Source organism: Rhinoderma darwinii, chromosome 4, assembly GCF_050947455.1.
Source record: "Rhinoderma darwinii isolate aRhiDar2 chromosome 4, aRhiDar2.hap1, whole genome shotgun sequence".
NCBI lineage: Eukaryota > Metazoa > Chordata > Amphibia > Anura > Rhinodermatidae > Rhinoderma > Rhinoderma darwinii.
In genome coordinates, this window is record NC_134690.1 from 359,381,359 (window position 1) to 359,394,141 (window position 12,783).

General features: G+C 43.8%; 1 protein-coding gene across 2 annotated transcripts; it reads right to left on the reverse strand.

Annotated features, from left to right (window-relative positions):
* Window positions 1-1,161: 1,161 nt before the first annotated feature.
* Window positions 1,162-3,830, reverse strand: GPR75 (G protein-coupled receptor 75). 2 transcript variants are annotated; one of them, XM_075863012.1, is made up of 2 exons: window positions 3,543-3,830; window positions 1,162-3,219 (listed from the first exon to the last, which is right to left on the reverse strand). In XM_075863012.1, the coding sequence occupies exon 2, from the start codon at window positions 2,927-2,929 to the stop codon at window positions 1,316-1,318; it is 1,614 nt and encodes a 537-aa protein (XP_075719127.1). In that variant the 5' UTR covers window positions 2,930-3,219; window positions 3,543-3,830; the 3' UTR covers window positions 1,162-1,315. The 2 variants fall into 2 exon arrangements, with proteins under 2 accessions (XP_075719127.1, XP_075719128.1); XM_075863013.1 differs by lacking the exon at window positions 3,543-3,830 and adding an exon at window positions 3,335-3,533.
* Between the last annotated feature and the right edge of the window lie 8,953 nt (window positions 3,831-12,783).

Sequence of the window (12,783 nt, forward strand, 5' to 3'; positions counted from 1 at the left end):
CACCACTAGGGGGAGCTTAGAAGCTTATGGCATACATTTATACATTGAATTTAATTATAAAACAGTATGAAGTAAACACCTAAACTCCCCTAGTGGTGGAGGAAATAAGACAGAACTTTCTCATTTAAATCCAGGTCTATGCAGGCGATTTTGGAGCTTTTATCACAAAACCTGCTATAAAAATAGATTACGAAATCAGCACAGAATGTTGGACCTCAAAACGACACAATGAAAAAAGGTGGGATTAACGTGAGATTCACTTTAAACTGCTCGCCCTCTGGCAGGGAGGTAGTAGTAGAAATCTCCCGTTACGGTTCCCGGATTGCAATTGACGCGAAGCAAAACTAAACCACACCCCTTAGATTAAGCCCAACCCCTTTTAGACACAACAGCCAAATAAGGAGAAACCCAAGGTGTTAGCAGCCCGTTTCTCTGCCAGAGTAACGCAAGATGTGGATGTAGCCAAGTGGTTATTTTCCATTTGTATTTTTCCCCTTCACTTCTAAGGATGTTCCCATCTGTTTCAGAGCTTTCGTCGCAGGTTTCATCACATTTGACAGAAAGAATAGAGCTGCACACTAAACCCTGACAGGAATCCAGTGTGGACACGGCCTTATACGATCAGGATTTTTTGATAAATTGATCTAATTCCCATTTACTCCACAAAATTTCTTGCGATCTGTCCCATAAAAATGATGGATGATTATTTTGCAGTATTGCATCTGTTTAATCATGGAATACAATTTTATGGCACAATGATGAAACTACTGCAAAAATGTAAAATCATTACCATCTTCCTACAAAAGTTCCCCCAAATATTATCTCACAATGAAACAAATTTATACATCCATTACAAAAATACACTTTCATTATAAAACCCCTATATAGCCAGTCTAGCTATCAAAACACTGAACTCACTTTCCCAAATGAATAATTTCACCTCCTACTCCGACACGACCCATCTGGAATAATGCGGATGACGGTCAACACCTCGATAATGCAGGAAATCCAGAGTTTATAATAATAATTAAAGTTACAGTATATGCCGTATAACAAATAGCATCCAATAACAGTTCTCAGTTCCAAAAAATGAGTAATAATACAATAGTACAATACCCAAATGCAAGCTTGCTTATAATAAAACAGTCATTCTTCTTCATGTGAAGTGTTACACGGTTTAATCAAGTTGTATGAAAAATAGTTTTTAGTACATGAGTCCTAATACTTATGAAACTGTAAATTGTAAACTATAACTTTATGGCAAGTTTAATAACACATTAGAAATGCTTACAAGATGCATATTACAGTCTCACGGTCAGACAGATGGCACGGGTATCTGCTTGGCAGAAGTGGTCTCGCACTCCTGCATTAAGTCATTAGTGGTATGATAATGCATGGCAATATACGATTTGGCAAATCCGAACGTGGAGTTAACTGGTTGCAGGCTGTTGGGAGTACTTATTTCTTGGGAGGGACTGCTGTTATAGATGCTATAGTAGGGTTCTATGCGAGTATTAATTGGGGTAGAACTGCTTTGGGCATAGTGCTGGTGACCCCCTGATCCTTTAGGGCTTAGCACGCTGTCTTTTGAATGGCTTGGGCCGCAGGCTTGGTCAACAAACTTTTTTTGTGGTTTTGGCGACAACATATAAGCAGAATTGGTTTCGTGGTGAGAGGACTTGTTTCTATTGGCTTCCAAGCTGCCTTTGCCCATTGAACGCAGTCTTGTTTTTTGTTTGCAGCATAGAAACCCGAGGGCGACGTATTGGATGCACCATAGCACTCTCCTCCTCAAGCCGGCGCTGTTACGAGAATAGATGAATGGATTTAATCCAGACTTCAAAAATATCAGCGTAAACCCACAAAGCTCAAACTGGTACAGGATAAAACTGCTGCTGTTCGTCAACACATCCTGGACCAAAGAAATCCCTAGCGGTAGGCAGCAGATCAGGACAGATAATACAATGACAACGCAAGTCACCACCGCTTTGGAATCCTTTGCGGTGGACAGGTTGACCGCGGATACCAGCTGCAGTCTGCTGGCTGGTACCGGCATTTGGCTGAGTTTTTTTGTGTAGGCGTGCGTCTGGACGTGCTGAAGTTTGTTGTAGTTCTGGTTCCTGTATAGCGCCGGGACGGCACACTGCACCCCGTCCACTCCGGGGGCGATAAACGGCTGTGGCCTGGTTGTGTCAACCGTAATGACAGGACACTTCCTTACCTGGGCATTTTTTCTCAACGCCTGGGCAATCATGATGTAAGAAGCGGACACCACAGCAACACAAAAGGTAAAATCTATGACATATAAATACAAGATAATCTTCCCCTCGCCACTGATCAAGCTGTACATAGGTAGGCAGATCCGAGATTTCCGTGTCCTCAATGTAGCCAACGTTGCGAGGGTAAAGCTTGTGGTCCACAGGAGAACCGTGAGCATTAAAGTGCAGGGGAAAGAAGCCGTCCGATTGGGCTGCTGCCCTAAAACCATCCGAAGACGATGAAGCGCAATCACAGCTACTGTTTTTAAAGACATGATAATAAATCCAGAACTAGTGAGATGAAATGTAAAGCAAAACGCGTCAGGAACATTACTGCCAGTGTCAAAAAATAAGACAAAAGCAAACATTGGAGCGGAAATGCAACAAATAAAAAGGTCGCAGAAGGACAGGTTGAGGATCATGAAGTCAAAGTTTGTCCTAAACTTCCTAAAGGCGGGATCGAAAAATGACAAAAACACCACTAAGTTCCCATAGGATCCTAGGCAGAAGATAATGACCAGCAGGAACGTGCAGGTGACCAGGGTGGCCGTGTGGATGATCTGCTGGATGTCCCTCAGCGTCCCATTCCCGACATGAGACACCGAGGTGCTGTTCACATAATCATACCGGATCTGATCAGCAAAATCTGTCATTTTGTCGGATAAATTCATTGTTAATACGGATGTGATCCCGGAGGACGATGGAGCTGGTTTAGCCTGGGAGAAGGTCCCCTCTCCCAGGCAAGTCCATGAAGGAGGCAGCAGAATTCAAGGAGCCTTATTGCAGGCCAAGATGAAACCCAATGTGTAGAAGCCTGCAAGGCACAAACATCAAGAGGAGCGGCAGCGCCATGGCAGGTGAGAGCGATGTACACGGCCAGTAACGATCCCAGGACGGCCTCCTCTTCACATGAATGTGCGATGCTCTACCTGCTGGTGGAGGAGCAGGGTTTCCATGTCACCTAGAATACAGAGAAGACTCCATTTTCACACAACATCTCAACAAACAGCAAGCCGTGGCCTCTCTCTGATCTGCACTGAAGCCCCCCCCCTCTGCATCACAATCCCCCTCCTCACCTAATGTCACCACCCGGCTACACCACCATCACCACACGTCCAGCCGTACAGCGCTCTGCCTTGCGACAGATGTCAGCCTTCATCTATTTGGAGGGCCCATTTGCAGGATTGCACTAGCAGCCAAATAGCTGCACTGATATATGATGCGGGGATGCGGACATAACATGGCGCTCTGCGGGTGATCGCATCATGCGGGCAGCCATCATACCTTACGCTCGCAGCAGTGATCACTGTCGTCGGTTGACAGGTGGATCCGACGTACCGAGAGACCCGAGGACCCTGCACACCGTTACCTGCTGCATCCAGCGCAGCCCAGCTCCCCACTCAACCAATGCCAACGTGAGAGCATCCAGCCAATAGCCAGTCGCGTCTTATCCGCAACCAGCGCCGTGGCCGATGAGAGGAGGGCACGGATTGGCTAGAAGAAGCGGAGACGCTGCTGCTGTATGAGATAATGGCACTGGCAGCTGTGATCACATCCCTGGTATATGGTCGGGGCTTACACTGGATGCTGTGTCTGTCTTCATCAGGGCTCGGTTATGACCAGGAGCCTGGGTGTGTGGGCAGGGGTTATGAATTTTGGTGGGCGAGGCAGGTATTGATCTGGTAAATAGGTGACAGTGCACATGTCCCGCGTCTTCCTCAGGACGACATACGAGAAGATTTAACCATATAGTGCAGCAGTCCAATTACTCCTCCGTGATGCCACTTTTTACAGACTAGGACTAAGTGTACCACATATATTGTATGTAGTATAGGCACATGTATGTAATGTATGTATTGTAAGCACATGTATGTAGTATAGGCACATGTATGTATTGTAAGCACATGTATGTAGTATAGGCACATGTATTGTATGTAATGTATGTATTGTAAGTACATGTATGTAGTATAGGCACACGTATTGTATGTAGTGTATGCACAGCAGCACATGTATGTAGTGTAAGCACATGTATGTATTGTATGTCCCTATGTGTTCACCTGTTTTGGTTTTTCAATGCCCAACTTTTTACTTTTTTGGCTTAGAGAGAAATGTATTGCTACACATTGCAGATAAAGAGTGGCAGGATCCTGTGCACTTAGTCTATGAGCCCCTTTTTCTACAATATCTCATCATAAATCACCCCCTTATGTATCTAGAAGAATCCATCAGTAATTGTTAACCATAAAATTCATTAAGCAATCTAATACAAAGAAGAAAACTTCGTTAAGATGTCATCGGGGGCCGCTTACCCTTTCGGCCCCTGTGTTGGTCTTGGTTAAAGATCAGATCGCTTCTAGCTCGCTACATTCATTCCTCAGCTAAATAATGATGTCACAATCTGGGAGTGTTTCCTTCAACGTGGATACCGTGGGCCCAACACAGCGCCTTTTATTTTGGCACCTTCAGCAGCATTTTCTATATAGATACACACAAATACACGTGTTATGTAAAGGGAAACTGGCAGCTCATTTTTGCCTTTAAAATGACCACTAGCCTTTGTTTGGGCGTTTAAAACCATGTTCCCACATATCTTTGTATGGCTTCCCCTCGTCTTTGCAGAGATAATCCACATTATTTCAATATGTAAATGAGGTGGAAGTGTCACTCGGGTGGTCCGAATCCCAGCAAGTGCCCCTGGTCTCAGCACCTAACCTTGCCCAACTCCTCCCCTTGCCCGTGATTGACGAGTCCACGCTATGACGACGTCATCAATGTTTCCTTCACTTAACTCTCACAGCGCATTTACTGTCGGCCTGAGGCTGTTAGACAACAGCAGGTGCACATGTGCCGGACATAATGCGAGCAGTGCATGCGCAAAAGTTCAGTAAGGCTCTATTCACACGACAGGGTCCGAGTGTCGGCCGATAAAAACGTCCGTTTTGGTCAGTTTTTCTCAGCCGTTTTGCATCCATACCGTTTCCATTTTTAACGGACGATTTTGGTCCATTTTGCATCAGTTTTTTCCCGATCTGTTTTAAAAACTGATGAATTTCATTTGTCAATTTTTTTTTGCCACACTTCCCTTTGTAGCGAATGCCACACAGCCCCTGTTGATATCACCACACACTGCCCTCTGTAGATACTGCCACAGCCCCACTGTAGATACCACCACACACTGCTCTCTGTAGATGATGCCACACAGCCCCCTGTAGATATTGCCACAGCGCCCTCTAGGTAGTACCACAGAGGCCCCTTGTGCATAGCGCCCCTGTAGATGGCACCCCCCTTCCTCTAGATAGCATCACTGTAGGGGACCGCTCCAGGAGAAGCCCATATATGGACAGTGACGTCATGGACTTCTCTTGGAGCGGTCCCCTTCTCCTGAAGCGGAAGCCCTGGCGACAGCAGCCCGTCGGCCAGTGATTCCGCTCCGGGAGAAGTCCCAGACTTCACTGTCCATATATGGACAGTGACTTCTCCTGGAGCGGAATTCCCGGCCACAACTTCGGCAACACTGTGGCCGGGGAATAGGATTCCGCTTCTGCAGGGAGCAAACAAATCTCATCCTCCCCCTAACATGCACTTTGCAATGTGAGAAGAGAGCGGCAGAAAGCACGGCCGTCACTCGGATCACATCCAAGTAGCAGCTGTGCTTTATTCAGCCCCATAGACTTCTATGGGAGCCGTGCGGCCGGAAGAACGGCCCAAAATAGGGCATGTTCCATTTTTTGGCGGCTCGGTTTACGACCGACCGGCTCGGTCGTGTGAATAGCCCCATTTGGGGTCTATAGTTCCTACTGTGGCCGTGTGACGGCCGTTTTTTGTGATGGCCGGGAATCCCTGTTGTGTGAATAGGGCCTAAGGGGAACAATGACAACTGCATAGCGTGGCACCATCGATCATTAGCAAGGGGAAGGTGTTGGGCAGTTAGGTTGCGAGACCAGGATCACTTGATGGGATTCAGACCTCTTGAAGTCAATGGTGAAAATACACAACAAATCCATGTTCATTCTTCAACAGGAACGGACATGTTGCAGATTTAAAAATCTCCCCCACAGGCCAATTTCTGTGTGGAAAACTTCAACAGCACGTGGATACATTTTTTAAAACTCTTATCCTCTTGCTTGGTACTGTATTCCGTTGCAGATTTTTCAATCCACAAATCCAGATAGCTGAAACGCTGCATATTTTCTATGTGTCAACAGACCCAGTCTTTATATTTTTGCTTTTGGAATTCTTTTTCTGATGTTCACTGCAGAACAATGGTCGTTCAGTAAAATTGGTCAACCTGGACGCACATCATGATTTCTCCAAGCATTGGGACACAGACATGTTGTCTGTGTCCTGAAAGACAGCTGTGAAGAGAAAGCAGCTCCATGCTCTCTTCCTTGCACTGATCATAGCTATCAGAGATGATCTTGGAAGATACACGTGAGAGCTTTCTGGTGGCTGCTCACATGTATTTTCCATGTCAGAGAGAAAATAAACTGCTAGTGCAGAAACAGGTACTCATGGACGACACTTTAACCCCTTAAGAGCAGTGACGGATATATCCGTCACAGGGGAGTGCTGCTAAGCTCAATGTGATGGGTATATCCATCACTGGGACTTTGTGTGTACTGTCCAATGAAACCACAAAATTGCGGCTGTAATACACAGCCAGACTCTTGCCGCAACTGCTGGGATCGGTGAGGACTCTGCAGCTTAACCCCTGAAATGCCACGTTCAATAGCGATTGTGGCATCTATGGTGTTTGGCAGAGGAAAGGGACTCCATCTGTCAAGCCATCGGCACCCTACGAAGCACAGATGGGTTACCATGGCAGCTGGAGGCCTTACTAAAGGCCCCCAGGTCTGCCATCAGTATTTGCAGCATAGCCTAATAGGTTGCCTGTCCATGTTACACGAACAGGCAATAATGCTTTGGAATACTAAGTATTCCAATGCATTATGCAAGCGATCAAAAAAAAATTAATTATGTTTAATAAAATTTCTTTAAAAAAAAAAAAGTTTATTAAAAATTACGACTGCAATCGTAACGATCCGTAGAATAAAGATAGTTTTATTAACATATTTATGCCGCACAGCGTAAGGAAAAACAAAATGGTCAGATTCGCAGTTTTTTTTTTATCACCCCCTGAACAGGTCTAAAAATTAGTTAATAGATTATATGTACCCCAAAACGGAAGTAATAAAAACTACAACTAATCCCGCAAAAATCCATGCCCCCGAATGGTTACGTCAATGGAAAAATAAAAAAGTTTTGGCTCTCGAAATGCAGTAACACAAAAAAATAACTTTTTTTTTCTTCCATAAAAGAGGTTATTGTGCAGAAATAGTAAAACAAACCGCTAACCAGATTTGTTATTTCCGCTTTTGTACTGACCCATAGAATGAAGTTAATGTTATTTTTACCACATGGTAAACAGCAAGGAAAAATAAACCTGCAAAAAAAAAACAATGGCAGAATTGCTGCTTTTTACATTCTCTGCCAAAAAAATGTATTATGTGCACTCAAAATGGCGCCATTAAAAAAAACAACTCGCCCCGCACACAGCTATATGGATGGAAAAATGTACAACTTTTGGCTCTTGGAATGCAAGACTGAAAAAAATAAATTGCTTGGCCATTAAGGCCCAGTCATTCGGGGGGGGGGGGGGCACAATGTAGGTGGCAATGTTATGGTGGCCACTTTGTGGAGGCACTGTGTAGCTGTAGAAGTTCTATTTTAAGTAACTTAAAGGGGTGTTCCGATCAATGGCATATCCACAGCACATTTGCTCACCTGTTTTCGTATCATCCATAGACCAGAATGGTGAGAGCCACGCACTTATGCAGCCACGCCACCTCTCTTTTCATTCTCTGCCTGAATGCGTAGCTGCCCCACAGTGAAGGGGGATGAGGGACACGTGTTCTAGACATTCTGTGGATACATCTTCAATGTCTGTAATGGGAATTTCTCTTTAATGAAGCAATCCAGGCAATTCACAATAAGTCCATAATAAAACATGTGAAATATACACGTACAGGAGAGGCAGGGACAAGGCGGGTGTTCCTAAATGTAGGGTCAGTGAACCAAAAGGGGTTAAGTGCAAAAGTCCAAAGTAAACGTGAGTGAAGTGAGGATCAGGTACAGAGGCATCTGGTATCAGGATGGAGGCCATATGGCTAGGAAGTCAGGATCCATCATGTGTGGGCAACATTTTGTGGCGCATCGCCTGTAGAGATGGTAGGGAGGTATCCGAATCACCAACTATAAAAGAAAGGAAAACAAAGAGAAGAAAAAGGAGCGGAGGGTAGAGGTGGTGGAGGAAATTTAGATAAAAAGAAAGCGATGGAAGTCTGAGTAGGGGATGTTCACGTGCCAAGTGATTGCAGAAATAAAGACACCCCAGGAATCGGATACAGACTGAAGAAGCAGAGGTCCAAGTATTCATTTAACTGGTGGAAGTCTCTGGGGTCTGAGTTCTTACATCCACTGTCTTGGGCATTTTCCCCAAACCAATCCCCCAGAATCAGAAGGCCCCTAAGGCCGATTTGTATAGCAGATAGTCATTGATCCTCCTATTATCCTAGGAAACAGACTTGGCTTCTGTAGAATTTTTACAATCCAAAACTAAAGGGTGTATCCCAAAACAACTGAAGGGGCATTTTGGGCATGCTTGGCACTTCGTAAAAGTGGCTGTGGCTCAACGCTTAAAACACAAATGCAGTTTTGATATTTGTGGCGCCAAATACAGGAGTGGATACAAGACATAGCAGCGTTTCCTTTATACTTTCCATTCCTACGTATGCGCTCCTAGCTTTGGCTAAAAAAAAAAAAAAAAAAAAAAAAAAAAAAAAAAAAGCTTCATAAACTGTATGTGTGGTTCCAACTTTAACAAAACGTACCTTTTAAAAAGTCTCAAAAAAAAAAGACGAAACAAAAAGAAGTCACAATTGAAAGAGAAAAAAAAAAGAAAAAAAACGTTGCTCCTCTGCTCTACATAATTTTAGCCAGTGTGATAGTTAGTGGTAGATGTTGCGGCAAGTGCGATAATAAATGTGAATAGATTAGTCTACAGGCGTTTGAACTTAACCCCTTAATGACCAAGCTATTTTTTACGTTTTTCAATCGTCGCATTCCAAGAGCTATAACTTTTATTTTTGCGTTCACATAGCTGTATAAGGTCTTGTTTTTTGCGGGACAAGTTGTATTTTTTAATAGCACCATTTTGAGGTACATATTATTTATTGATTAACTTTTATTAACTTTTTTTGGGGGGGGGGGGGGAACAGAAAAAAATCTAAAATTTCGCCAATCTTTTTTGCGTCCTAAATCTACGCCGTTTACCGTGTGGTATAAATAACACAATAACTTTATTCAGCGGGTTGTTACGATGCAACGATACCAAATTTGTATAGATTTTGTATGTTTTACTACTTTTACACAGTAAAAACGCTTTTTTTTCAAAATTATTTGTTTTTGTGTCTCCATATTTGAAGAGCCGTAACGTTTTTATTTTTTCGCCGATGCGGTTGTATGAGGGCTTTTTTTTGCGGGACGACTTGTAGTTTTTATTGGTACCATTTTGGAGTAGATGCGACTTTTTAATCAAATTTTTTGAAAGTCAGGATTCACAGAGAACAGCAATTTTTCTGTCATTTTTTATTTAATTTTTTACGGCGTTCACCGTGTGGGTTAAGTAATGTAATAGCTTTATAGTCGGGGTCGTTACGGACGCAGCGATACCAAATATGTGTAACTTTTTTACTTTATTTTGGCTTATTAATAGTAAAGCAGTTTGTAAGGGGAAAAAGTGGGTTTTTCATTTTTTTTAAATTAACTTTATTAAACTTTTTTTTAAACTTTTTTACTAGTCCCACTAGGGGACTTTATGCGATTCTGCGATCGCTATTATAATACACTGCAATACTTCTGTATTGCAGTGTATTACTGCCTGTCCGTTTAAAACGGACAGGCATCTGCTAGGTCATGCCTCCGGCATGCCCTAGCAGGCATTCATTACAGGCAGACCTGGGAGCCTTTATTAGGCCCCCGGCTGCCATGGGAGACACTGACACTCGGCGATCGTATCGCCGGGTGTCTGTGGGAGAGAGAGGGAGCTCCCTGCCTCTCTCCAAAACCACTCAGATGCGGTGCTCGCTATTGAGCACCGCATCTGAGGGGTTAAACAGGTGAGATCGATACGAATATCGATCTCACACGGCAGAGCAGGGACGCTCCCAGCCCTCAGCTGCCTCTGGCAGCTGATAGCGGGGAGATCTGACAGTTCCCTGCTCTGTTTACTTATTCCGATGCCGCGACGTAAAAAGTCTATGGCATCGGAATAAGGCCCGTTAGTGACCGACGTAAAAACACGATGGGCCGGTCACTGACGGGTTAAAGACTGACTAAAATGATGCAACTTTTGATATATGTGGGGCAATATTTGTAAATTATGGTTTGGATAAAGATTTTGGAACAGACAGCAAAGCAATAAAGAGAAGACTGTCATGAATGGATAAGATATCAATAGACAGCAATCAGCCATAACAGGACTGTTCCCACCCTAATCTTCCTTCTAAATACAGGTCTGACTAACAATGCAGTCAGGCAGCCGCAATACGGCTCTGTATATTTAATGCCTAGAACATGATTGGATCTGGTTACTTCATAGCAGGAAAACCTTTCCCAAAGTTTTTGTTTGGGAAAGGTTTTCCTGTTCTGTCCTAATAAGATCTGATCCATTTTCTTGGGAGGCAAAAATCAAAGTTCCTGGGCCCCGATGCAAAAATCCTGTAACAGACTACCAGAATTTATAGTACTTCTATCCCTCTTGAATGAGGAACCGCCTCAGGCATTAAGCTTCAAGGCGTGACTGCAACACAGTGATGTCACTGCACAGGAATAATGGACAATGCTATTCCACCACAGTACAGGGATAATAAGTGAAATCACAGCATGGAGATCATAAACAATATCTGTGCACAGGGATACTAAAAACCGCACAGGGGTAATGACCAAAGTGAAGTAACAGGGATAATAGTCACAGCGACATCACAGTATAGGGATGATGCACACCGTGACGTCACAGTATAGGGATGATGCACACCGTGACGTCACAGTATAGGGATGATGCACACCGTGACGTCACAGTATAGGGATGATGCACACCGTGACGTCACAGTATGTGGATAATAAACACTGAAGTCAAAGGATATTGTGCACAGCGACTCCACAGCACAGAGACAATAAACACAACAGGATCATGTTGATCAAGGCAAGGATAATGCACACAGTAATGTCAGTGCAGCAATAAAAAAAATATTGTTTCATCATACGAGAGAGTGGCCGGTAGGTCCCCTCAATTGCGACTGCCACATCTGCACCCCCTAAATTAATGCCCCTGGTTCTTGCCGCAAAATTTACGGTTCGTGGTGTGAATAAGCCCTTAGTAACAAAGTAAAGTAACAAACCTGAGCCATTTCGGTACAAAGTTGGTCTCCGAAAGTGGAAATGGAGGGAGTATCGTTTTAGATGAAAACATAGTTTGACCTCTATATGAATCGTTAGTTAGACCACACATAGAATATTGTGTACAGTTTTGGGATACACTGTACAAGGACATAGCAGAGCTGGGACAGTTTCTGAGGTGGACTGCAATACCCTGATTAACACTATTGGTTTACTTTGTTTAGAAAAAGGACGTCTTGGGGCAACCAGATCAGTACAGAGTTCCTAAATGATCTTTTAATACCCAGGACTGTAACGATGAAAAAGAGGACACCTACTACCTTTAGAGAATAAATCACCAACCTTTCGAATGTCGCATGGAACTTTCCAATATGAAAGGTGGTGTTGAGCCACACTGGATATTAAAATTTAAGGAAGAGAGCCTATTAAGTATATGATCAAGTAATATGGCTCTTACCCTAATTTTAAAGTGACTCTCCAGTCCCCCCCCCCCCCAAAAAAAAAATTGTCCCTGCTGCCCCACTTCTGATTGATTCGGCCTAGGTTCCTGCCGTTCCCCTGTTTTCCGTTCTCCAAGATGGCCATACTGGGCTACTATATTATTTCTTGCAACACAATTAATACACGTTAGTAATGGCCGGACCAAAGCAGGACTTGTCTGGTTTGGAAAATGTCATATCAATAGAAGGGAGGGCCCAAGCACAGAGGCTCCCATCATTACTTCCTAAGAGGGTATTGGTGGCAGAAAGTTATAATTACACTCACTGGTAATTTGATTTTCCAGAACCTATGACAGCACCGAGAGAGAAAGAGGATCCACCCCCATGGACTGGACACCTACAGATAAAAATGTGGAGCCTCTCCTCACACCTCAGTAGAATACAGAGCATGGGAGGTCACCCGTTTAGTTAGCATACATCAATATAAACTTGCGGCAGAGCTTCTGTCAGTGCTAGTCTGATTGCTGTAAGTTCTTTTAAATTCGAGGAGCCGGATCAGAGAGATCCCTTTCAAGGACCCTAGAATATATAATTCTCCATTTGCACCACCCAACTGAAATGGCTGGCAT

Bases quoted from the DNA above. Each gene is read 5' to 3' on its own strand.
- GPR75 (XM_075863012.1), bottom strand. From the start codon at position 2,929: ATGAATTTATCCGACAAAATGACAGATTTTGCTGATCAGATCCGGTAT.